This window comes from Athalia rosae, chromosome 1, assembly GCF_917208135.1.
Source record: "Athalia rosae chromosome 1, iyAthRosa1.1, whole genome shotgun sequence".
NCBI lineage: Eukaryota > Metazoa > Arthropoda > Insecta > Hymenoptera > Athaliidae > Athalia > Athalia rosae.
Window position 1 is genome coordinate 2,014,302 of NC_064026.1, and position 25,271 is coordinate 2,039,572.

Consider the following 25,271-nt stretch of genomic DNA (forward strand, 5'->3'; position numbering starts at 1 on the left):
TTCGTTGAAAATTCCAGGCTGAAATACTTCATATATTCACATTTATTGCGTCAATATTCCCTACAATTAGTCAAATAAAATTCTCAACACATTATCATACCTCAGGTCTGACAAAGCCCTTGGCACAGTTTTAAGAGGATTTGGGACTAAATATGTAAGGCTTCGTGCTGTCTGTAATTTCTTCCTCTTGAATTCCTAATGGAATTGACAAAGCATATACAGTTATTTTTTCTCTACCCTGTTCACTTGGCACTTTTGACAAATTTCTTGAGTTTGTGGTTTTTCGTATGGATTACGATGATCCGAGGCTGGAAACCACCCAAGCATTATTCAAATTTAATTATCACGAATAGGCTCACTCGTGCAAAACTGAAGGTTGTTATGAAAAATGAAGGTCACGTACATACGAGATGCTCATACATACACCTGTTTGCATTTGACGGACAAAAAGCCATAGAACTAAATAGTTCAACTATATAATATAGTTTGTGTAAGCATACACGTGAGAATTTATTTTACCTGCGGGGTCCTTCTGATGTAATTTTTCCCCTAAAATTTTCAGCAAATTTCCAATTATTTTTGAATACTCGGAATCTTCGTAAAAAGTAGCAATCGTGCAGAAATTTTGTTGAATTGCTTTCAGGCGCCTATAATTAGGCCAATTTTTTTAAACAATTTTGCGCTCCCTTTGTTCGGAAAAATTAATAAATCTTGTTGCGGAAAATTTATACCGCAAATGTACTTACATTTTTAGAATTTTGGGCAATTCCGATTCTAATATTCGTCTATTTTGTCTGTAATCATCCGTTATCGATTCATATTGCCACTGCAACTTATCCATTTGAGATACCGTAAGTTTCGAATTCTCCAACAAGTTCTTAAAATTATCAGCAGCAACTTTGAAATCTTCCTTCTTCATTCTGTGATTATCTATCACCGTCTGCAATTGTTTTGACAGAGTTATATTCTCCAAACAATTGTGAATTATATCTTTCAATTGATGCAATCTATTCTCCGTCAAAGATTCAACCTATGCGAAAAATCAATAATTTTAAATTTCCCAACTTCTTGAGTTTACTTGATATTCGAATACCTGGCAAAGGCAAGTGGTCAATTCTGCAGATGGAGAACTACTATAACTCGTTGATGAAGGACGATAAGGCAGGATCAGTTGATGAGCGAGCTGGACGACTCTCTGTGCAGAGAGTTGAGTTACTTGCAGGGACTGGGTGTGCTGAATAAGAGCCTCGAGGACGTCAGTAGCCGATTCTAGTTGCCGAATCAAGGCTGCTTGATTATCGCTAGCCAAAGTCTCTTGCACGTGGCTGCCAACCAACTGTATCTCCAAATTTTCTCGCAATTGCTGAGATCCGCAACGGGTGCCACTCAATTTCTGCCAATTTAAATTCAAACTCATAAACGTGAAAAACGTTTATCCTGGCCAGATACTTGAGTTACATTTAAGGTTCCACGTCTATAATGTTTTGTTTTTGTCTTCGAGCTATCAGCTGAACGACTTTTGGGTATTCTCTTGAAACAGTAACTATGGCAGGAGCAGCACCCAAATGGTAGGTCAAACGGATGGGTAGGTGGATGAGAAGAGGTGAGGAACGGAGAGGATGATCTGGATTGTCTGATGGAAGACGTTTCTTCCCCAGAGGTGGGAACCAAGGACATAGAATAACGCCTGCGGAGTAAGGGTTCACTCCATCTAGAGTAGTAGCATTTCTTATCCTCAGATCGAGACATGAGTTAGTGTTTTAACTCAATTCAACTGTGCACAGCATAAATTTCATTCAGCGAGCTACAATTCAGAATACTTAGTTTCAAACGAGACGGTAGGAAATTGCCAGTGAATATTGAATACCCGACATTGGAACTATATTCTGTGGTCGAATTTTAAAATGATTGGCTCACAATTGAAGCAACCAGGGTTTCATTCTGTTGTAATACCTCGGAGACGTCCGCAAGAAAATGGAACATGTAAAACCATAGAGAAGGAATAACAGAAATCTTGCTGCGAAGGGTAATTAGATCATAACCACGCAGTAATTATTATTGTAATGTTATTTTATCATAAGGTTATGAAGATATGACTTATGGCTTCAGTAAAATTAAACAACATGACATAAAAATGACAAATGACATAACAATGGGTTGTTCCATTGCTACACTAGACACTCATGGTAAATCATTTGATACTCAATTTATGTATTCCAACACATCTATCTCGCTTTAACTTAACAACTAGACACATCAGTCAACATATTTGTTACTTTGTTATTTCAATAGAAAGACTTTATAAATACTATTAAATGCAAAGGTGGACAGAGTATGCAATTACTGTGTATTATATTGGCTATCAGATCAACATTGAGATTTGGCATGAGATTTCCTAGTTAAGAATGTTCTGCAAAGATCATATAGAAAGACAGACAAGATTCTTCACCAAAGTTAGTCACAATTCTTGATTAGCAGTAATGAATTGTATGGGATCCCTCGATTTTTAAATACAGTGAATTTGGAATGTTGTTGCCTTTGCGATTAAGCTTAACTTAAACAGTATACAAGATCTTGTTTCACCCGAGATATTCTATTCCATTTCTAATTTACGTCCAATTAAATATCATTGAGGGAACTTGAGAGTTTTTTCATCGGACTCTAGAAACATCGAGATATTGACTGATGTGCCTGCATCTGATTGAGCACCATTGTAAATTGAACGTTTGAAACTATAGGACCTATAGATACAACGTACAATTCTGAAGGCCTGTGTCACAATGGATCAATCCTATAACTGTAAACATTTTTAATTTATAAAAGAACAATCCAACTTCCTTATATTTTCAGTTTTTGCGGATCGAGATAAAAGAAGACACGCATCAATGCAGAAGCTGATATATAAGTTTGTATATGTGATATATCCTAACATTATTCTATATGTATGTGTATTACTATTTTTTCATTATTCGTTACACAGATCTTGGTGCGACGTTGATTCGACAGATCAATCTTGATGAGTATTCACTGACGCTATAGAAAAATTTCAAAGTTGGACCATTATTATCATTTGTTCTATCGGCTATGTGAATAACTCTACCGGCAGAAATAATTGGGCTATAGGCATTCAATTATTTCTGCTAAAATGTATATAAATAGATATTATCATAATGTATAGTTTATAATAAAATACTAATCAAAATATAGGTAGTATACAGATACTAAATAGATCCCATTGGAAGGACATAAAAATGCTTTGTTAACCGACTGGCAATTTACGATTACATACTAGATACACGTAAAATGCCGAAATAGAAATGAGTACGTGTTCCAGAAACCACAACGAACAAGATGGTAATGGAAGAATTGCTTCGGACCGTCCAATGCAAATACTTGATTCAAAAGATGAATAAACGTGGTGTCTCTAATGGGATCTAATTGTTCATATCAAATGGGTAAAAATGTGATATAATATAATGTTACTCTTCATGATTGCTGAAATGTGATTGGGCCATTAAATTTTGGCATAATCAACTCCTGGCAGAGAGATTCGTTAGAAGATTCTATACAATTTATAATTACATCGTCATATCCACGGATCACTTGTCCGGGGCCAAAAAGTTGGTTCGTACGATAGCCTTACAATTTATACTTCTATTTACATTTGAATAAAATAATATTAATTTAATGAACATAGATTTGTTTATATTATAATATTGCGTGAAATGTATTATAATATATTATTCAATTAATTAAATATCTCATTTGATTATTAGTGGTAGCGTTCAGTGGTCAGATTTGAAAAACATTAATCGAATGCCAGACACTTAGTCTCGCGTAGCTACAAGTAGTGAATGTTGGTTGGCACAGACAGTCGCTGGGTTAAGGCACTTTGGATCGATTAATATTCCGCAGCGCCTGCCAGCATTACCACGTCGATATTTCTTATTTCTCACCTCTATTTGACTCGGCGCAAATTTCGAATTACACATTTTCCGTTGACTACATGACTCTCACTTTTTCTGTTACACTTTTTTTTAACTAGTTTACAGTAGAATTGGCTGTTTTCAATAGCGTTGTAATGGTAGTGGCAAGTTTCATGGTCTTCACAGGGGTTTTGTGAAGTTTGCCGGGAACATACCCCTCTCGGTACCTCCTTCTTTGACGCCCATCAACCACCCTTCTTCCTGTGGTTGAAAAAATTTGATTTTTGTTTTAAACCTGTCTTGCACCAGCTGAAGTGAATTCAGCCACTCAATTCACATTTCATTCACCAAGGATTAAACTTTTCCTCTTATCCACAATTCAGATATTTCATATCAACACTTCAAAAGATACTCTGCAGAATAAGTTATACCATGTTATACGTTGTTCTGGTGTTTTTTTCCCCAGAAAAATGTTTACCGATTGATTTGATTAAACTAGCAATCATTTTGTTTCATAGAATGTAGTACCTTTAATTTTGAGAGAGAGGGAGAGAGAGAGAGAGAGAAAAAAAACGAACCTGTTCCTCTGGATCTTCATACTCAATTACATGAATGATCTCCCCAACGTCAAATGACAGCTCATCCACATCCTCGCGGACGTACTTGTAAGTAGCTTTCACCCTGTACAAAACTCCTGGTGGCAAGTTGTCTGTAGTGGCCCCTATAGATAAATTGGTACCATTTTGATATTCCACGTCTAAAATGATTCAATTGCTGTCATTAGTGCTGGGCCTGCTTCAGCCATCAATATGAATATATTCTCTGAACAAGTCCATGCACAGATTGACAGACAAAGCGTTGTAGTAATTTATCCACCGTCTACACATTCGACGATCAGATCAAAATATCAAATCGTATTCAGAATGAAACCATAATATCATTTTTTACCAATAAACCAATATTTCGAGCAACAACGTACCTCGATAGAAAACTTAAAATTTGGTCTGCTCTGTGAGCATTTTATGGCGATTAAAAATAGACTTGGATAAACAACGTACAAAGCAGGCTAATCTTATATCGTTAAGGGGGTTTTGTATGTTCCCATAATCGGATTCTTGCGTACTCACTCATAAATGATCAAGAAATCTTTTTTCGAATAAAGCATACCTAAAAGCTAAAATGTGCATCACGTACGTTCTTGTTCTTAAATGAGGTTTCTCCCATACTTTTCGTGTTGTATTTGCTACCGCTTTATTAAACTAACTGGAACTTTTTTTGTACTTAACTCTGCAACTGGACACAGTCAAGGTCTCTCAGTGCACTTTCAAGTCTCAGTTTCACATGCAGATGGGTAACACGCACACATTTACGCCAAATGGTGCCGATCTGCTGTAAGAACTCGCCCTGAGGTGCTGAAGTTTTCAGTGAAAATGCCCAACGAAAGATTTGCCGCGAATGTTATCGGTTCAGCATTTAGCGAGGTATGTTATTAATAAAATAAACAGGGATATACGCTGATGAACGAATCTAACATATGATGGATTTCACGCCAAGCGGTCTAAAAAACCTGCCGGTGTCACGGATTTTTTCAACTTTGCATACGCTCAGTTCGCTCAAAACTGGAAACGATTGTGCAATGGTACATATTTTTTTTTAGCATCTTACTGCCTTTGGACAAAAATACCTGAGGAACTGTGCCACCTACATATATATTATGCGTACGATAGTTGTTGCTTCTGAGGATACTAGATGAGAAAATCCGTGACATCAGGGTCTATATTTGGTCCGTTTGGTGCGAAGCCTATTATGTCGGTAGTGGGTAAAAATAATTATCACGTATCGCCGGATCGATCGAGTAAGTGATCCTAGAAAATCATGATTTACGTTGCTCACCAATTGGGATATCATACAATTCCTCAACTGGTTGCGAAGACTTGACTGGCGGGCTTTCGGGAGGACCATCTTTGTTATTTAAAGAGTTAGCATTGCTGTTAGCATTGCCGTTTATTTGAGTGGTAGGTGAAGTATCTCCAGCCGCTACAGTCGTCTCACCCAAAACTGGAACACAGAATCAACCACACGCAAACCAAGCATCAATCCAACAAGTCCAATCCGACATGGTCACAGGAAGACTTCTGTTGTTTTTATTATTCTCCAAAATAAGTCAAGCCTCAAACAACGTTAAGAAATGTTAATGTCTTGATTAGCGAAAAAATAAAAACAACCGAAATTCACTTTTTGAAAATAGCACAACCGTTAACGTACCTGCTGATATGTTGTTCTGCGCTGGTTGCGTGTTAATTATTAGGCTGAAACAAATTCTCGTATCAATCAATATCGTTTGAGAAAATTTACAACACCGCTTGTACGAGGTGTTCATCGATAATAATTTTTTCGACATGAATTACTTCAGCAAAGTTGACTGAACTCATACCTCGAGTTAGCGTTTGGCGATTTTGGTGACTGAGGCTCCGAATTCTTCTTCAATGTATAAGACCCCCTCTGACTCTCGTTCGCTAATTTGTCTACTATTGCTTCTAGCTCAGAATAAACCTGGAACGATAGATGAACCGCGTTATTTTCGATCTTCTGTTACGGAAAAATCTCAGGAGCCAACTGCTTCAAAATAAATCATGATTCCACCACAATTTTCGATGAGTGATTTATATCGAATTGGAAATTTTTAAACGACTTCATACATCTCTGCCATAAGATGACACAATCATCAGGTTTAACATTTTTTGTTTTCATCATTCGCGTACATCGTATCACGAGTTTGTGCAGCTGTTTGCAAATTAATTTCCATACGCTCAGTTACGCATCAAGTATTTGTTATTCCAAGAGGTATGTATTTCCTTACCTTGGCTGTCTCGGCGTGAAAGACTTGCTCGGCAGCGAACAGAGTTTGTAGATTAGTCACCAAGAAGAGAACACGAGAATCATAGAGCGCAGGCAATTCGTCGTGCAGTTCTGAGTTGAGCTGTTCATAGGTGCGCTTCGCTTCATCCAATTGTTCTTTTCCTCTGGTGACTTTCAACTCATCTCGTTTCTTCGGATTTCCCTGTAACGACTGGAAGCTGTGTCTCTGCCCATCGTAGTCCACCAATTTGCGTCCCCTCTTGTCGATTTTTTTCTGAAAAAATATTTCAGTCTGTTGAAACTGGTCTGTTGATTGTTCAGTTTGCGGTTTAATGTAAAATTATGAAAATATGGACTAGTTGGCTCGCCGACACTTGCGTGATTATCATTACTCACGCGTAAAAAGTAGGTCTGTGAAACTCATATTGATGTTAAATGAAAAATTGCAGTCGAAGGTGAACTCACTTTGCCGTATAACAGCGATTACGACACATCTATGAAGTGAAAATGCGATGCAATTTTTTTTATCACACGACCATTAGAATACAGTTAATCATCTGGATGATATTCTAGGAGAAGGAATGAATGTGTGATACATCTATCAATGTAATCTCGTGCTCATTCGGTATACGAAGATTGGGATAGATATCTGAGAAATTTCAACTATACCCTCATCTCAGGGAACTGGCTTTGGTATGTGTTGAGGGGTACAAGAACTTGATCGGCCAATTTATGAGTGAAATCTTGCCACAGCATGTCCATGTTCTGTGCCTGAACGTAGAGGAGGTCGTGTCCGGTCCACTGACTCTCGTAGATTTCATTCAGGGAATCCATAAGCGTTTTCGAAGCCGCCTGCACCGCTGAAAGAATGTTAAAATGAATAATTTCACGCGTAATTTATTGCTGATATCTAGCGTTATGATGGTGGACGATAAATCACTCGGTTCGTCGGTATCAACAAATAGTGGAAAAATGGGAAACAAGGCCTGAGATGTTAAGAAAATGTAAACAGAAAAACTCGCAGTTTCTTTGAATCGGTAATACATCGTTACGTAATTGGAATATATTACGAACGATAAAAGTCAAGTTGTACTTGAGAATAGGTAACCGAAGGCTGAGAAAAATGCGGACGTCTAGTCCCCGCGTAAATTTCGAACGAGAAAGCGTGCCCGTTACAGCTTTTTCGCAGGAAAAATAAACTCACGGAGCAAAGTATAGGACCGTAACGTTGAATGATCGAAACTAAAAGAAAAAAGAATCAGCGACGTCATGATCGTAACTCACCTCGGATACACCTGATGTAATTATTGAACTCTTTTTGAAGTCTGTTGGCCGCACATTGCTGCCTCGTGAAGTTTTGAAGATGTTCGTCAAAAATATCATCCGCAGTCCGGTCGACTTTTCCCAAATTTTGAAGAAACTGTAACCAAAACGACGATATTCACTCAATTAGTAAAACCGTGTCTGTGGGCATCTTTTAATTTCTATCGGCGAATCATTCCCTGCCAAAAAAGGGCGCATCATGTATAGTTATACGCTGCGGGCGAAATGATACGGAGTTATATTAGCATTTAGATTTTGAATGTACTCGAAAAAAAAAACGTGGGCGCCTCGTTGGCAAACAGGCTGGTGGGCGTACGCTGAAGTGATTCTTCGCCATCGCCATGTGAGGACACGAACGGAGCGGTCGCATAATTTCGATCCGTCGTTTCCTCACCAGCACACAGGTGTTTGTTAGCGGCGTCGAGATCAGGCAGAGGAAAGAGAGGAAGGTGACAAAAGAGAAGAGAAGAAAAAAGAAGCCCAAGATTTTTCCTCGATTCGGAACGCGAAATTGCGCCGACGATGATATCGACGTTGGTTTATCGCGGCGCGGTGCTGATTCAGCGAGCAAAAAGCCATTTCTATGCCTTTTTGCGGTTTGCGCCAACTGGTGGTTAGCTCATTGTCAGGCCTAACCCGCGCCTACTTCTTCGGGATCGACGTCTTATGCGTTAAATCACGACTGACACTCGATCGATCCGGCGGTACAACGCAGCCCAGTCCGCCAGATCCGAGTGCGAACGTACAAACTTATGCGAACCGACACTGGTGCATATCCAATTTCCGCACAAGGTAATCAGATATCGGGAGCTGCTCGATAATATTAAGCATATTTATGGATTCGTCGATGTCGTAGATTTTAATTTTCGTTTATAGCGCACGCCCACGTTGGACTCAGAGATTGATCACGTGGATGCACGAATGTACAGAGACGGTACACGTGGAGTGCCCAAAAACCATGATTGATTCAGTTGTGAGTTAGAGAAAATGACTTTGATTTTTTTACGAAGAAACAATCTTCGTGTCGATGCGAGAGGAGTAAGAGGAGCCACTGCATCTATTGCGGGAGTTATGTAATTGTCCGTGACGACGTCCGCTTCGTTACATGTATCATTTTCACGCGCGTTCTCCTGCGGATGAAGATGCGGTCGGAGAATAAGGAAAAATTGACACGCTGATTCGATTCCGAAAAGTACATAAAAAGTAATTATATACACGCTGACGAGTATAAATAACTTTTAGAGCGTTGCGGTGTAAATTTTATCTGATAGAATGAATGTAAGTTTTACCGTTGTATTCCCAAGGTTTTCTTCATCTGTCGTATGTAGAATCAAAGAATGTGATTCGCATTGAGAGGGAAAGCGTTCACAATTAGAAACATCAAATAAGGCTGGTATTAAATCGTTTCGCAAAGTTTTTTTTACACGTCTTCTGATGTGGACTCCGCGGTTGCGGATCGATTGATGCAAAAATTCTATCTTATCGCATTCAAAAGCGTCTAAAATATAAAAATTCAACGATCTAAAGTATGAGTGTGTTAAATAATGAACCGCCGGTTCATTGACTTCCTGTACAGTTACACCAGTGATTCGATTTTTTTTACACCACGCGCAAGTTCGAATCGTGCAGTCGGTACACGCTGTACCTACTCTAGAGTTATAGGTACTCGAGATTCAAGGGTATCGGCTCACTCAGGTTTGCGTTGCACCGGCTAGAAGTGCAAGGATGTGGAACATCGGGGCACGCAGAGTGCACGCCGAGAGCTGCAAGTGCAACCATAACGCTGTCCGAAATGACGCGTACGTACGTACCTACCTGCGTTACTTACGTATGCAAAATAAAACCGCGATTCGCGGGCGCGTACGTACATAGGGATACGTACGATATGCACCGCACGCGTACTCCGTTAACTCCACCGACTGACCTCAGCCACGGGTACGTTTTCGCACAATGTCGGATGAATTCATTTCGTTAAAATCGTTATTCGACCTTTTTTCCGTACCTACGAAATTGCGGTCGGACGATGAAAAAGAATAACATGCAATAAATAAGACACGCGAAGTCGTGTGTACAGTAAAATTTACACGGTAATGGGGTTTTCGAGCGTGGATTCTGCCGGTTGTCGCAATAACACGTCTACCGGTATACCGTTAACCTGTTCTTGATAATTTATACGGAATACCGACCGCAGTGAGCTACGAAACATCGATAACGTCTTATCTGTGCGGCTACGTTCTGTACCGCGGCTGGAAATAAACTAAAATTAACTAAAAAAAAAAAAACCAAATCCAAGTGTAAATTCTGCGGCAGAGCACCGGGATTCCCAGGATCAGAAATCGCGCCGATTTCCCAAATAACCGTAACACCGAGGGCTGAATCCAAGTGTATCCTCTACGTTCGCCCTGGTATAAAATACGCATGAATGAAGGACGAATTTTGCGGCAAAACTTCCTGACTCCCCGCTCCATCCTCTATGATGCTGTACGTATTTCTGAAAGTGCCGACTCGCGGAGTGGGTATATAAGTATAACGTATTCGTGTGCTCGGTGTCTTATTAATAGCGAAATGTGTGACGTAAGGGATCGGTCTGTCGGGCTGTTGCACCGCCATCCAACGTTTGCCCTACTTACATACACGTAATTCGACGTATTTGCAAAATAATGATTTTCGTCGATTGAAAAAAAAAAAAAAGAAAAGAAAAAAAATCAAGTTTCCTGCCGCTATGCGTATGTACCCGACCGGGGCTTTAAGCGCTCGTATAAGAGGTTACAATATTACACTCATATACCTGCCCGGCCATCAACCTCGAGCTCCCGCCCAACTTTCAACTCCCTAGGCTTCGCAACTAATGCCTTCGCATACAACTATTCCTGTTTCTCTTCCCTTTCCGGTTGCTGTTCCTGTCCGCGAATCAGCTCGTTTTAAGGCCGCGGAGAGAAGCGCCCGCGTCAAGTTTCACGTTCGCCCGTACAGCCGAAACGGTGCAGGGGGGTACAGGTGAGCGAGTAGGTGCGTTCGTTGAATCAACGTTTAAACAGGAAGTTAGCAGGAGTCACGGAGCGACTGGAAGTGACACAAAAGAGAGGAGAGAAGCGAATATATCTTTACACGTCAGGCTAGCTCGGCATTCCTCCGCCAAACAACTTTAAGTTACACCGTAGGAAATGGGTACGTCTGGCGATTGTGAGCCAAGAACCTCGCCGCGCGGTCGTTTCGAATACAGAAGAAGCCTGGGCCCTCGAGAGATCTGCTTGACATTATTCTCGCCGCTGAGGAATTGTTGTAAACATGTGCTTAGCGCACGGTGTTTGCGGAGCGCCCTAAAAAACAGGTGCAGCAACCAGTCGAGATGATTACACAACCCGACTGTACGTGTATACCGTACCGCACAAAATTCAAATTACGTTATCATTCGTCGTCGCATGTGCGATGTAGAAGAAAAATTTTTATACGACGTACACGTAATCAACGTATACACTCACGTACTCGCGAGCCTGTACGTACCTGCAGTATATGTATATCAACGTATGTTTCAGATGGATATACAAGCCGCTTTTTACATCCGTCTGTAGTGACACTGTGCCAAGATAGGTATACGTACGGTTGATTCAATCAACTTTTGTATGACTTGACAATTTGCACGGAGAGCGTAATTGGCCTCACCATTCGGGCTGTGAGTTATATTACGTATGTACGTACACCATTCGCGGATGTGAAAATGGGCTTCGAACTTGAGGAAACCGCGATCAAATCTTTCAACGAAATTTGACACCATATAGATAAATATCCGTTAGAAATTGAAAAAAAAAAAAAAACGGAAATGGATTTGAGAAAAGTATAATTGATCGGTTTAACGCGGATAACGTAAGTTTGGCAAACGTCAACAACGTGCATGTAAAACGGTGATGTAAAGGCGAGGCAACGCGCCCGCGCAACGAAGGTCGTAATAATTATCCATTTATTAGCGTACCGTATCAGCGTTACACGCTCGCAGATATGACCTTATATAGGTGTAATTTTTCAACGCGCGTTTACGCTGTCGCGTGATGCTGCTGCGGCGTAATGTAGTCAACCGAATTACAACTATATGCACGCCGCACCTGCTTCGCGCTGTTCCGCTACAATTCGCATCGGCGATCATCGTACGAGGGCTGAGGTGATCCGAGAATATGCGTTCGGATGAAGAGATATTTTCATCGCACTTTCCTCCATAGTTCACTTGCATTGCGCAACCTTACCTGTACGCGGGTGTGTATAATTGTGTCAAGTGCACGAGGCTCGTGTATAATTTCAAACCTGAATTTCTGTAGCGTCGCGGGTAACGCCGTACGTCGCCTAGATTCAGCTTTCAGCAGGGCCGCAGGTATCTTATGACCAGACGCTGCGCGTAACGGGACCCGTGATACATGTGCGAGAAAGGAATAACAGTATATTGTACCTGTACGAGGAACATTTTTCTCCCAATTATTAGTTTTAAGCGATAACATTTTCTGATACTCTCTGCGGGGCAACGGCGTTTCCCACGCCGCGCCGCGTCATTTGGACGTGGACGAATTTTCATCGAGCTGTGCAACTGCACCGGTGATAAAATCGGAACCGGAAACGACTTTTGCTCAAATAATGGACTCGCGGGAGTTCGATGGCCGATCCCCGAGTGTGCCTCAGTTTCACGAGTGTTATCTGCACTGGAAACGGCGCTCCGGATATAGGAGACAACGTCGAAGATGGTGTCGAGGGTGCAACTAGGTCGTCATCGTACTAGTTTGCGACACCGTTTGCTTTTCCCGTCTTTGGCAAGACCGCTAGAACTGTAGAGAGTCTGCCGGATGGATGGAATATACGCTTCGAAACGATTGAACTCGTTATAATTCAATCTTGGCTAGCGTAAGAAATACTTTCTTCAATTTTTCTGATTTCACGACGAATCAATCGACAATAAAAAGTTACGTCCTCAAAAAATGTTTACCGAAAATCAAAATTTAACGTTTGCAATCTCGCTGCGGTTGAGAAGCTCTCCCAATTGAGTTCTTCAGATTAGATGGCAAGAGAAGTGAGAAGGGTTTCCCGCATGGAAATGACCGGAATTATTATAGTCAGGTCAGGTTTCGTAGCGATGATAATTTTGTGGCGCGCCATAATCGGGCGTCCGCGATCGCTCATTTATTCGATTCTCTAGTTTTTCTTTCGATAATTTTCTTTTACCGCATGCCCTCGTATACACCGCAGTGGGTCAGGAGGGCATCAGGTCGTTGCCTCGAGTCGCGCGCGTTGACAACCTGCGCTTGGGTATCGGGTATTACAACGATCTTCGTACAACTTCGACAAGTTCGCAGCATTAGAGGTCATCACGCGACGATCATCGGCTGCGTAGCGACGGGAGGCAAAAGTTGTACACATCCGGTACAACGGGGGTACCATGCCGATTCGAAATTCGAAAAGAAGAACGTAGAGTGAGAACAAAATTTTCAATTCGCGAATTCGTCAGCCGGTGCAGCGCGCGTATAGAGCGAATCTCGATCTCGCCCGGGGCTTCGACTGGGCCAAGGTCACCCTCGTCAGTCGCCATCGGATTCCGCAGGCACTTCCAACAGTTTCCGTGCAGAGGTCATCGAACCTGGCCTAGAACGCTCCCCAACGTTTCCGCAAATTTTGCCCACCGAAATTTTCAATTCTTTACAATACTTCTCCGATGAACCGAGGACCAAGAGATTCGAATCGCGTCCCGGCTACTTTCGTCATCCGGAAGATACCGAGCGGCAGAGTTTGTCTTATTGAATTATTTGTGATTTCTGAGGCGGGACGTTATAGCCCGGTAATATGTGGCACGGATACGATGTGGGCGAAAGGGAGAGACAACGTTGACGAAGAGACGCGAGTTTCAGCGCAAAAGTTGGACCTGCAAATAAGCGTGGCACACGCTTAGTTTCGCCGAGGAATGAGAAAGAGAGAGAGAGAGAGGATATCAAGACTAGATTTGTCGTCCGAGCCATTGCGATCAGCGTATAAATATACCCTCGGTAACGAGCGGCGCTGGACATTAGCCAATGTCTGCTCTAAGCGACACGGGATCGGAGAGAAATGAAGAAAACCAGGAGGAAATCTCCAAGGGCTCAACGACTGTGCAGCTCCGTCTTCTCTTTTCCATGCGACTCCCTGCACCCGTACCGACCCGTGTTTCGATCTCCTCGCGATTACCACGCGGTATCAAACGGTCGGCGATGATCGACGCGCCGCACAGTTTACACGCGCAGGGATTTATGTGGGAAATTGGGGCGGCGGCGGCGGCGGCGTTCAAAGGAGAAAACACGCGGATCGCGTCCGCTCGTTTCATTGAATCGCCCGATTTCCGATGAGACTACGATTACACGAGGCGAACGAGTTCGCAGGTTGAAAAAATAGACAAGCTCTGACGTCATCCGCGTTACCCCCCAGTCACCGCCATCTTTTACCGATCCGTGGGGCGTGCGTATACGTAAAAATACACCACGTTTCCACGCACGCTTCACACCTATGTCCCGTGGGAAGGTGTTCGCGACCCACGTGGAAATTCCCCGTAATTATCGGCGACGGTAGATTCGCCGGTTACGCCGCCGTAGGAAGAATTTTTTTTTCATTTTCTCTGAAGCCAGGGTAGTCCGATATGGTTGAGAGAATCTTCGTCTTTCGATTCCTGAGAGACGGTCCGGGGTTCAGAGAGATAAATCAACACGCGTCCCGGTAGCGCGGAATAGATGACGATGATAAAACAGGGAGAGAAAAGTGGCGGAGTGGGAGCGGCGAGTCCCGGCTTTGAAATCGCGTTGCCCGGGACGTCGCGACGAAAATAGTAACAGGTAGGTAGGCGAGTTTGGGAGTTACACGCGTTCGGATCATCCGGCGTGGCGTGCGGCTGTTTTTTTTTTTTTTTTTTTTTTTTTCTTTTTTTCGAAAACGCAGCTGATCCCGTTGCCGCGCGTGTTATCTCATCCTTTCGGTCGAGACGAACGGAGAATTATGCAACTGCAAGGCTGCACGGAGAGCGAAGGGAACGCGGCGACTCTGCGCCGGACGAAAATCTGCGATCGAAAAATTTCGCGTAGCATCGAAGCAAATTGTCGCGGTGCGAATCGCGCGGTTGTCGCTTTAAAGCTTCTTCCGTAAGATACGTAGATATAGATAACGGACTTGTAAGGTACATTGGCGCGTTAGTGAAACCATAGCAATTTATGGTAACACGACCTCCGGCTGAAGAGTCGACCGACTAAAATCCAGACAATCCGCATATGGTAGTCCGGCGACGTGTACGCGACGACGACTGCGTTGAAATGTATATTCGATTGAAGGAGATGTGAAAATTTCTACGCTACCCCCGCAGCTTCGTCGCAAAGGATCACGAGTTCGTTATCGTTGGAACCGAAAGTTCAATTTTCTAAGATCTGACGAGATTCCAAAGGAATTCGGCGTCGTCGAACTGTAGTATATAGGTACACGATCAGCGGCTCGCAATCTTCGCCCCCGGTCTTTTAGTATTCAAGAAAATTCATGACGCCTATAATATAAAGCTAAAACCATTCGAGTTTACAGCTATGATGATGTATGCTATCCGCGGTTCAACGATCATATCGCTTATATGCCAGAGAAAGTGCGAGACGCGTGATGTTAAGCCACAACACGATTGATATTACATCCTAACAAAGAGCTGCCGTAAGGATTTTTACGATATTTTATACGTCGGATCTTCGGACAATTCAACACTAATGGATAAGAAAAAAATGGAGCCGTTGAAACGGTGTTTTCATACCGGGACTTTCTAAAAACCTGTAATTCGGCTGATATTCACTTGAAAAATCTTGAGGGCTTATTGGAATTGGAAAATTAATTTTCCAGCAAAAGGAGCGCTTCACTTATTTCACCAGAGGGTTGACGAACGCCGAAAACTATCGACTAGGAATATTCGAAAGTTCTATATCGGTGGATATTTTCCACCAGAGGCGTAGTAACGAGGTGAAGCAATTATCGCTACGTTGTTTTTCTCAACGAATAAATCGATGAATAGACGGTGACGAAGAAACGGAGCTCCGTTCGAGGATGAAATGGGTTATAACGAAACATGTCAGATGCGTGGACGCAGACGTGTAGCTGATATGTATAATAAAGGCTAGTTGGTTATTGAGGCGTGTATGGCTCAGTGGTTCGCCTTATTCATATGGAAGGCAAAGCGGTAAAGCTCCGACCGCGAGAATCTCAACGATGCAGCGTGGCGTGGCGTAGCTGGCATGGAGTGTTGAGTACGGACCGGTTTTATACCGAGGTAACTCCTAACTCCTGCCACATCAACGAAGCAAAACACCCGACGAATTACCGTACGCGGAACCGTGGCCCGTAGGTGGGAGAAATAAATATAAAAGGAGATAATCGAAGAGCGAGAAAAAGAAAATATACGAATATCCCCGACGTCCGACTCTCTCGACGTGGGACGAATTAAAGGGCCGAACTTCTTTTCCAACAGTCTTCGAACCCGGCGACCTGTTGAGATTTTCGCCCGATTTGTACCAGCCTCCGAAGGCTGAAATTTCACTGTGCGGCCGAGTAGTGGAAAACGAGAAACGGATCAGCCGTGATATAAAATTTCAATCTCATCCTCGCATACGCCGTCGTATGGACAATGTATAAAAGTAACGGGAATTTGTCCAAACAACCGATGTCAGGGAGGCCGAAAGGCCGGAGTGCGTCGACGATTCCGATGCGGAATGCTCTCGACTACAGCGAACGATACGTAGGTGGTAAAAATCGATTGGATAATTCAAAAGACCTGATAATTTGCATTCGGCTTTCCATTCGTTTGGGATATGAGTCGGCCATGGCGTGAACTCGCGCTAAGAATCGAATTAGCAGCGGATCACCCGTGGGATCGACTCTTTTTTTTTCAATGAAAATAGCACCGCATCGCCACGGCGAAGTCGGCGTTGCACTCGAGTGTCACGTGGCAAGTTCGAATTGTGCACTTCGATTGAATAGCGAATCGGTGCCGCTGCGACGAGACTTAACCTTTGGTTAATTCGCAAAATGAGGATTTGATCATCTCTCCCCGGCTGCACCGCGCAGCGTTTAGTTCAGTTGCATAATACCGAGCAATTGTCATTCGAGTCCTACGTAGATGTGTACGTGTAAGCGTACATGTGCCCACGTAAATTTCCCTAATTACATAATGGGATCGGACAAAAAGCGTTTAAATTAAACTGGGCTTGAATTACAGTTGGGATGAAAAAAAAATCAACAAAATGATGGAAAAAAAAGCATGCAGAAGATAAACGGACGCAGCATCGCCTCCTAACTGAACCTTGACGTACATATATGTATATAGGTATAATATAAGTACGACTTAGATACGCATCGGGACATATATTTGTACAAATATTACCCGTACAGGTACGCGATGTGTGTTGAAAGTTTGTCGTGTAAATAAAGATTACTATTTTTCTAAAGAAGTGAATTATTTCCAGATGACTTGCGCGCGGTTAGATAGCGCAAAGCGTGGTGTTTGCGATACACTTCGATTCCAAATGAAATTCGTAACGTGTGAAATCCGTGCGCTTTCAAAGTAAAATAATTATACGCACATCGAGTGCATTGCGATGCAATTCAGATCGGGTGGCGGGTATAACCAAATGCCAAAACCCCCCCGCGTCATGATCACACTCTGGTATATGTGCACGATCTCAATAAACTGCCGCCGTTACGATTCGTCTGGTGTTGATATAATCGTGTTATCAATGATAGAATTATACGACAATTAAACAACTCACCTTCTCTTTAGCTCTTCCAGCGTGTTTTTGCACTGTTTTCGCTATTAACGCACCTTTGCTTTCTGCCATATTTGTGTATATATTATCCCCGTTAAAAAAAAATCCTATACGAATCACAAACTCAACTTGGCCGGCCCTATATTCCACCAATCGCGACCCAAATGCACTGACGGAAGTGCCAAGGAACACTGGAAATGAAGGCACAAGGGCTGCAGTCTGCGTACGGCAGCCATCTTAGTTTGCTCGATCCATTGCTACCTGTATGAACGGGGGCGCCACTTCCCGAACACCACCGATTTTCACCCTCCAAACGCGAAACCGAGAAACCCGCGCAATGTTCCCCCGTTGATCGGTAACGAAGGGAATCTGAAAAAAGATTTAAGGAAATCAAACACTGTTCGATAATGGGGTGGTATTCACCAACTTGCCTCACCTCTGCGAAATTAAATTTGACGCGCAACTTTTGCGTTGAGCATAATAATATGCAAGCAAATTATACTGGATTAATTAATTCAAAACTACACAAAAATTTTTGATTATCATTTCTTTACCTTTATTTCAAAGTCGATTTTCACTTAAATTCAATTCATGGATCAATTATATTTTATTTATAACAATTCATTGAGGAACAAAATAAGCTGAGGAAATTATTACAAAATGAAAAAAAAAAAATATAAGTTACCGCAACAAAAAAAAAAATTAAAAAAAAAAAAAAACCAACTTGATTCATCAAGCAATCGGCTAAATAATTAATAATCAAATGATGAGATAAACGTGAAACTCGGATTTAAGTACACCAGGAAACAGAGATTGATTTGTAAATGGTTTTATTAATAAATTATTTTTTTTTCTTATCTTGTGATGAGGGTTGCTCAAAATAAACAAACGTTACGATAAAAATCCATTTTAACAACAGAACAGACGGCTGACAATACACGATCAATGTAATGTACTTGCGATTATTTAATACAAGGTGATGGACACAATTTCCTTAATTAAATGGTCTATCCAAAATCACAATTGACAAAAGTATAGCTTGCGTCGCAGGACGCGCGGAAATATCATCATCATCATCATCATCATCGTTATCATCATCATCGCTATTATTCTCGTCATCATTATTATTACTATTATTTACCAATATTATTATTCATGATCAGCGTTATTATCAACGTTATTTATAATTCAATTATCTTCTTTTCTCCCAAATGAACTCGAGATACCGATTCCGCGCGAGCCACTGCAACGCACTGCATTTAGCAAGTATTATAGATACGTCTATACAATACCTATCGTGATTTTAAATACGAATCCACAATAAACGACCCGCAGGGCATTATTACACGTATTATCGCTATTATATCAATCATTGTACCTAATATAAATTTTTTTTTTTTTTTTTTTAAATCTTGGAAAAATTGGATAAGGCCATAAACCAATCTGGCGCTGCATTTAGTTGGCGCCAGGTCCTCTCAAGTCTACGATACATTACTTATTTTTTCAAATTTTCCTTTTTATTATAAAATCCAAATTCTAGTTCACACTTTCATTCATTTATAATTCAGATTTTCAATAATCACTCCCACTCTCAATATCCCCCCCTTCCCCTGTCCCTACTTTCGCTCTCAGGATCAGTCATCTGGTCTTTCAGTCGGTCGGTCAATCAGTCGTAGTCTCGCCGTTTTATAGTAGCCATGTCTCGCATCTGGTTTCCACAGTAAAACGTTGCGGAAATAAACCTGCAATATCCTTAGTCCGATCAAAAAAGTGAACTGTAAGCACTATTTCGTCCTTTATTATGTGAATTGAATTTCTAAAAAATTCAGTTTATACTATATTGTTCATTAAAGACCATTGTATTCGTTCTGACTTTCTCCCCTCGTTCTTTACACTATAATTCATATCCTTTACATCATAATTCATGTGCCAAAGCTCAGGAGCAAGCATTCGCTGATTTTTTTTACAATAATAAGAATTGCAAATCAATAATAATAATATAATAATAATAATAATAATAATGATCATTATTGTTTTTATTCACGCATAACGCGTTGCGAGGCGAGTGAGCGCGCTGTTACTCTAGAGACAGAAATTAAAGAGTTGCTTGATAGATGACAACTCCGGTATAACACAAAACACACTAACAATGGTGAATTTTAATTTGAGTGTCTAATGTCTTTTCTTAGGATGCGTTTCAGAGATACACCGCACAATGGGGGAAAAAATGAATAAATAAATAAACACAACCTTGTCGATTTGTTAAACGATAGTCGTTGGAATAAAAAGATTGAGAGAATTGATGATACATTGTTTAGCAAATGTGTCTTACGTCGTCGCTCGATCAGTGTCAAAAATTACAGTCTCCGATAACTAGAAAATACATTACATGGGCTTATAGCTTTTTGGTGATGCATGCAGTCCCTTCATTTTCTGTCTCGCAAATCTCAGTCGCACAAACCACCTCAAACTGTGGTGTAAACCTGTACAAAAGTTGTTCCTCGTTTACTCTTAAATTTATTAATATGGTATGATAATAATATATTTAAAATGTAACTTATGTAACCTTAGTACTGATTAACGACAGCTGCATACCAGCATGACCAGCCTTTAGCCGACCGGAGCTAACAGACAAATACGCTCCTCCTCCGAGTGTAAGACCCCGCTATCTCCCCCAATCAATAACCCATTATATCCAATTTTCTTCTTATTTCACATCCACATCCTCGCCTCACGCAACACTTCTAATTCTCTAATTATATACTCTATATAAAATATTGTTAGTATAACTAAAACGTGTTGGGTCCAGCTGGAATGCAGCCTTATGTATGCCTCGCTTTTCTCATACGATCCATTCCAATATTCGTATCCATATCCTTCCTCCTTCTCTCAATTCTTACATACCTGTACATTTATCGTTTAGCAGACAATTTCCCAGTCAATGATTTACTGATAAATTCACACCACTAAGAGTAGTCTGTCATTGGTCGGTCGATTGGTTTGATTTCCAGCTATTCACTCGGCGGCGTAGTTATTGATATTATTTATAATAATTTTACACTCTTTCCACAGCGTCAAGCATTGTGGGAATTCTAGTTCCCAACCTCTTCACCATCCTCGTGTTTTCTTTTCTTGCCTCGGGCTGGAGATGAAGCTGTTAAATGATTTAATAAGTATTTTCTACAAAATCCGGATTCGTTTGCAGTATTGAAAAGATGGGAAGACACAGGATAGTTCAATATGAAACAAAGAGCTTGTATGAATTAGCAGAAATTATCTTACCCTCGTCCTCTTCCAGTACATCCTCATCATCAAAATCGTCGTCATTTTCCTCAACAAATTCATCATCCTCTGCAACAACATATTCCTCCTCATCGCTATCATCCTGTAAGAAACCATATTGCTACATTATCACAAGAAATAAGAACTGATATGAGTATATGTATTTTGGTATATCTTGTCCGAGAAGTAGTTACTTTTTGATTTGCTTTATACATGTTGTACATAATTGCATCAGCATATGACGGGGTCATTTCAACTTACCTCTAGGGAGTCTTTATGTATGTTATCCAAAGCAACGCCATCCTCCTCTAAATCGTCATCTTCATCCTCATCTGATACTGAAAAGACAACGACCGCCTTGTTAGAAAACTCGTCCAAAGTCAGGGAACTATTGATGAGGTAAAATTCATAATTCATAGGGTGAGAATTATTTTTTACCTTCTTCACTCTCTTCCTCGCAGTCACTATCGCAATTGTCATTTCCATTCACTTCGTCGTCTTCACCTTCGCTGTCATCAACTTCACCATCATCCATGTCATATCTATGCAAGGAAAATCCAATGAATTTTTGACGGAACTGATTGAGAATATATTGCATAATTCGCCAAAAAATTTTTTGACAGTTTTGAGACGCTAGTAAGACTTACCCGTCAAGATACTGTAAGCTTGGGATAAGGCTGAAGACCTTCTCCCGGTAGTTGTCCATGGATGTTGCCTCATTGTTGAAAAGGTCCAAACTTTTGAGTTTTTTGAAGTCTTTCTGTAAGATATCAATGTTTGCAAGTGTTGATGATGCGTCCATAGGAAGTTCCCTTATTCAAAAAATGTATGTTTGAATATTAAAGCTTTTTTACCAATGGCTGCAGCGTGTCAAGATCTTTAATTTTGTTTCCGCTGAGGTTCAGGTGTGTCAATTTTGGACTGGTGCTCAAGTGAGACAACCCACCAGAGATTCTGTTGTCGCTTAGCTCCAACTAAGAGAGTGAAAATGAATATTCCCGATAAAGGCGAATTCATACACAAAGTTACATCAAAGACAAAGTAGATATAAGACCATGAGAATGCATACATGAGATGAAATCTGAAAATGTTAAAGTCTTAAATGAGAAGCAAGATGGAAATCTTTTTTAAAATTACCTTCTTTAGATTTGGTAATTTTGGGAATCCCTTGAGACTGGTGAGCCCTACATTGATGAGACTCAGTGTGTTTAGCATTACGAACTCATCTGTCAAGCCCACTATATTGGTACTCCTGCAGTTATCCAAGACAAACTCTGTTATCTGTAAGTATGAAGGACTTTCATATTGATAAATTATCCCAGTAGAGCATGTGGGTATGAAAATGTATATACATGATGTGTGTAAATTGGGTGATGAAATATTTATAGAATAAATTAATAATTCCAATTTTACATGAAATTAAAATTATCATTCAATTAATCGTGAAGATGGGTCTAGTTTATCGATCGGAATTGTGGAAAAGTGCGATACACGCCGCGTCAGGTTTGGCGGTATCATCGAGGGTTGGAGTGAAGTACGGACCACGTAGGTACTGACTAGACTATTCAAAAACGAGTCGTCGACTGCTTTGGTTTTTGCGATGTGGAAAAATATACCGTCAAAGTAGCTATTGCTGTGCCTAAAATTCCTGTCATATGTCATGCGGCACGAAGGCGCAACACACCTTGCGTATTCCGTATCATCGAATATCAAGTCGATTTAACGCTGCAGCTTTCAGAACTCGACCAGGTGCGGGAAAGGGGAAGTTGAGCAGTAAAACGTAACGAGCTGCCGATCAGCGATTGGTAAGCGCTAAGTGGTAGCTGGCTAACGCCCACGCGACACAATCATACCTACGCATGCCGAGCTACGATTACACGTAGCGTAGTCGGTACCAGCGCGGACCTTTCTCGTTTCTGGCACAAGCGCGTGATGCAGGGCCTTGATTAATATCGGTTTGTGCATAAACAATTCAGCAGCATCGGGGCGGCGCCTGGCACCTGGGACGAAACTATGAAGCGAGTCTCGTCCTCGCAAGTCTTCGACGGATAACACCAGTGCGCAAACAAGCGGGGTATGAGGCGACGCTCCGAATATTTGAAACTGCCTACGTGCCACTCCGCAGAGCGGAGCGTTGCGGCGAGTCGAGTTGGACTCGTCCAAAATGGCCGCACTGGCGGAGAACTCCAAAAGCCGCCAAAACCCCGAGTGAGTGACTGACTGACGATTATTATCCGTAATGCAAGCGGCCGAGCTTTCGCCTCCCTTGTTATGGTCCGCCCTCTTCGGTCTCCTTTACACCGCCCCGAATTATTGCATTTCAGAGCGACGTTGACCGATTTACGTTGGATCCGATGTTCTCGAAAATAAGAATTTCCGGCTTCTCCGAGGAACGCGGGTAAAATCTGAATGTAAAAACATGTCCGCCCTCGTGTGCGGTCCCCAGCTATGGCGGCGTCCATCGCACGCGTGCGGCGTGACGCGCATCTTCACCTCATGGCCGATGAAAAAGGCGCATAGCCATCAGCAGCATACCCCGTTGAGCTTTCGCCGGCCCTTATCGCGAGAAGTCAAAACTGGGAATTGATCGACCGCCAGGAGTAGAATTTTCAGAACACTATTCGTCCGGCGTCAGTTACAGCGATAGTGAATCGAAGCCGTTGATATAAGTACGGGATAATCGTCGACCATCTGTACGCGTATTACTTAACAAATAAGCATCATGGCGTTTCAAGCAAGTTAACAGAACGTAATCTATTATCTAAACGTTCTGTCAAGATCACATATTGGAACTCGGAGCTCTTCTAGAAGGGACTATATTTTCTCTTTTGCAGATTTTCACGCCTAATGAGAGGGGGAGCAAGGAAAATACATGGCGAAAACAGTGATCGGATTGATCGTAGTACACGGGTGATGACGGAATTACTGAATTCTTCTCTGAAACTTGCGAGTAGTGCAGACACGCGTTAATGGAGTAGCAGTAGCGTAGGTTAAAACTTTGCCGCAAGCCACATCCACACGGACGGTACAGAAGGTCGTAGGTTGCAGGTCGTAACGGGTACCTGCTGTTTCCAACGTCTCGTACCTGCCATCGCGTTATTTTAACGTACACATATTTTTGAACCGTATGCGTGCGATGTTTTTTCCAGGCTCTAGATTCAGATATTCCACATCAACATCTGCCAGAAATACAAGTCGCCTTGACCACTGCCGTGGAACAAGGGGGGCAGGTGTTGTAACTAGATTACGAATAATGTAAGAATCGAGTAAATTCGTTGCAATTTATGGGTGTTAATGAAACGGTTTGGAAAAAAAATGCTATGCTTAATTCTTACTCGAGGTCTGTGCACGGTGATGATTGATTATTCAACAGATAGGGGAAAAAATATCAATATATAGATACTCGATGCACCCGGTCAACAGCAGGGGGGATATAAGAGCGTGTCAGAAATGCGAGAGATATTCGATGCGAACTACGCCATGCCTATTAGGCAGGCAGCTCTAAATTACAGGTTCGAGTTATAAAATTGTCTATTGATCCCGATAATTGGTTAAAGTCGGGGTTTCCGGGATGAAAAATTTCGTAGGATAACTGGTACTGGGTGACTCGCGGCTCAGGCGAATCAGGAAACGAATAAGTGAGTAAATAAAAATATCTGGTAGCCGTAGCGTGGAAATGCGTGGTTTCAGGGGTAGGAGGGAACGCAGAGATTCTACCGAGACTCCGTCCAAGTTAGTCTGTTGTAGTTGGAATAATCCGGAGTTTCTGCGAGGCTTAGCTCGGTGTTTTACGAAAAATTTCTATCACATGGAATATTAACTTACTTTGCCTGGGTCTCGACCCCGCTTCTCAAGTTCTATCCGCTTCTCCATGGCCGGCAAAATGCACAAGTATACAACACCGCACTGGACGTCTAAAATCTAGATATCACTGCACCGCGCTCCGCTGCGTCGCAACTGGTCGCAACACAACTCCCCTAGTCCTGAACTCCCGAGTCCCCGCAGCAGCCTTGCTTTCAAACCGGGAATGACGGATGGACGGACCGACGAATGATTGTCGGTACTCACCACTCGCCAGTCAGACGGAGCCACCGAGCTG

The 25,271-nt window shown here is 41.9% G+C and overlaps 4 protein-coding genes across 9 annotated transcripts; 1 reads left to right on the plus strand and 3 right to left on the minus strand.

Moving 5' to 3' along the window:
- Positions 1-24: 24 nt before the first annotated feature.
- Positions 25-1,886, minus strand: LOC125499740. 2 transcript variants are annotated; one of them, XM_048649059.1, is made up of 4 exons: positions 1,094-1,886; positions 747-940; positions 520-647; positions 25-308 (listed from the first exon to the last, which is right to left on the minus strand). In XM_048649059.1, exons 1-4 carry the CDS (start codon positions 1,415-1,417, stop codon positions 223-225), a joined length of 732 nt encoding a protein of 243 aa, XP_048505016.1. In that variant the 5' UTR covers positions 1,418-1,886; the 3' UTR covers positions 25-222. The 2 variants fall into 2 exon arrangements, with proteins under 2 accessions (XP_048505016.1, XP_048505015.1); XM_048649058.1 differs by having other exon boundaries at positions 747-1,030.
- A 144-nt stretch (positions 1,887-2,030) lies between these two features.
- Positions 2,031-18,120, minus strand: LOC105693510 (amphiphysin). Of its 4 annotated transcripts, none has more exons than XM_012413494.3 (9): positions 17,894-18,120; positions 8,070-8,205; positions 7,455-7,645; positions 6,787-7,059; positions 6,361-6,479; positions 6,192-6,235; positions 5,820-5,984; positions 4,505-4,683; positions 2,031-4,187 (listed from the first exon to the last, which is right to left on the minus strand). In XM_012413494.3, the coding sequence occupies exons 1-9, from the start codon at positions 17,960-17,962 to the stop codon at positions 4,107-4,109; spliced, it is 1,257 nt and encodes a 418-aa protein (XP_012268917.1). In that variant the 5' UTR covers positions 17,963-18,120; the 3' UTR covers positions 2,031-4,106. The 4 variants fall into 4 exon arrangements, with proteins under 4 accessions (XP_012268917.1, XP_012268918.1, XP_012268919.1 ...); XM_012413495.3 differs by having other exon boundaries at positions 4,505-4,647; positions 17,894-18,117; XM_012413496.3 differs by lacking the exon at positions 5,820-5,984 and having other exon boundaries at positions 17,894-18,119.
- LOC125499741 lies at positions 8,453-9,351 on the plus strand. The gene is made up of 2 exons (XM_048649072.1): positions 8,453-8,900; positions 8,985-9,351. Exons 1-2 carry the CDS (start codon positions 8,692-8,694, stop codon positions 9,088-9,090), a joined length of 315 nt encoding a protein of 104 aa, XP_048505029.1. The 5' UTR covers positions 8,453-8,691; the 3' UTR covers positions 9,091-9,351.
- A 583-nt stretch (positions 18,121-18,703) lies between the features above and the next one.
- LOC105693517 (acidic leucine-rich nuclear phosphoprotein 32 family member A) lies at positions 18,704-25,186 on the minus strand. 2 transcript variants are annotated; one of them, XM_012413510.3, is made up of 8 exons: positions 24,998-25,186; positions 22,310-22,453; positions 22,027-22,146; positions 21,820-21,932; positions 21,611-21,714; positions 21,434-21,510; positions 21,173-21,275; positions 18,704-21,044 (listed from the first exon to the last, which is right to left on the minus strand). In XM_012413510.3, exons 1-8 carry the CDS (start codon positions 25,043-25,045, stop codon positions 20,983-20,985), a joined length of 771 nt encoding a protein of 256 aa, XP_012268933.2. In that variant the 5' UTR covers positions 25,046-25,186; the 3' UTR covers positions 18,704-20,982. The 2 variants fall into 2 exon arrangements, with proteins under 2 accessions (XP_012268933.2, XP_020712253.2); XM_020856594.2 differs by lacking the exon at positions 24,998-25,186 and adding an exon at positions 23,026-23,353.
- Positions 25,187-25,271: the final 85 nt, after the last annotated feature.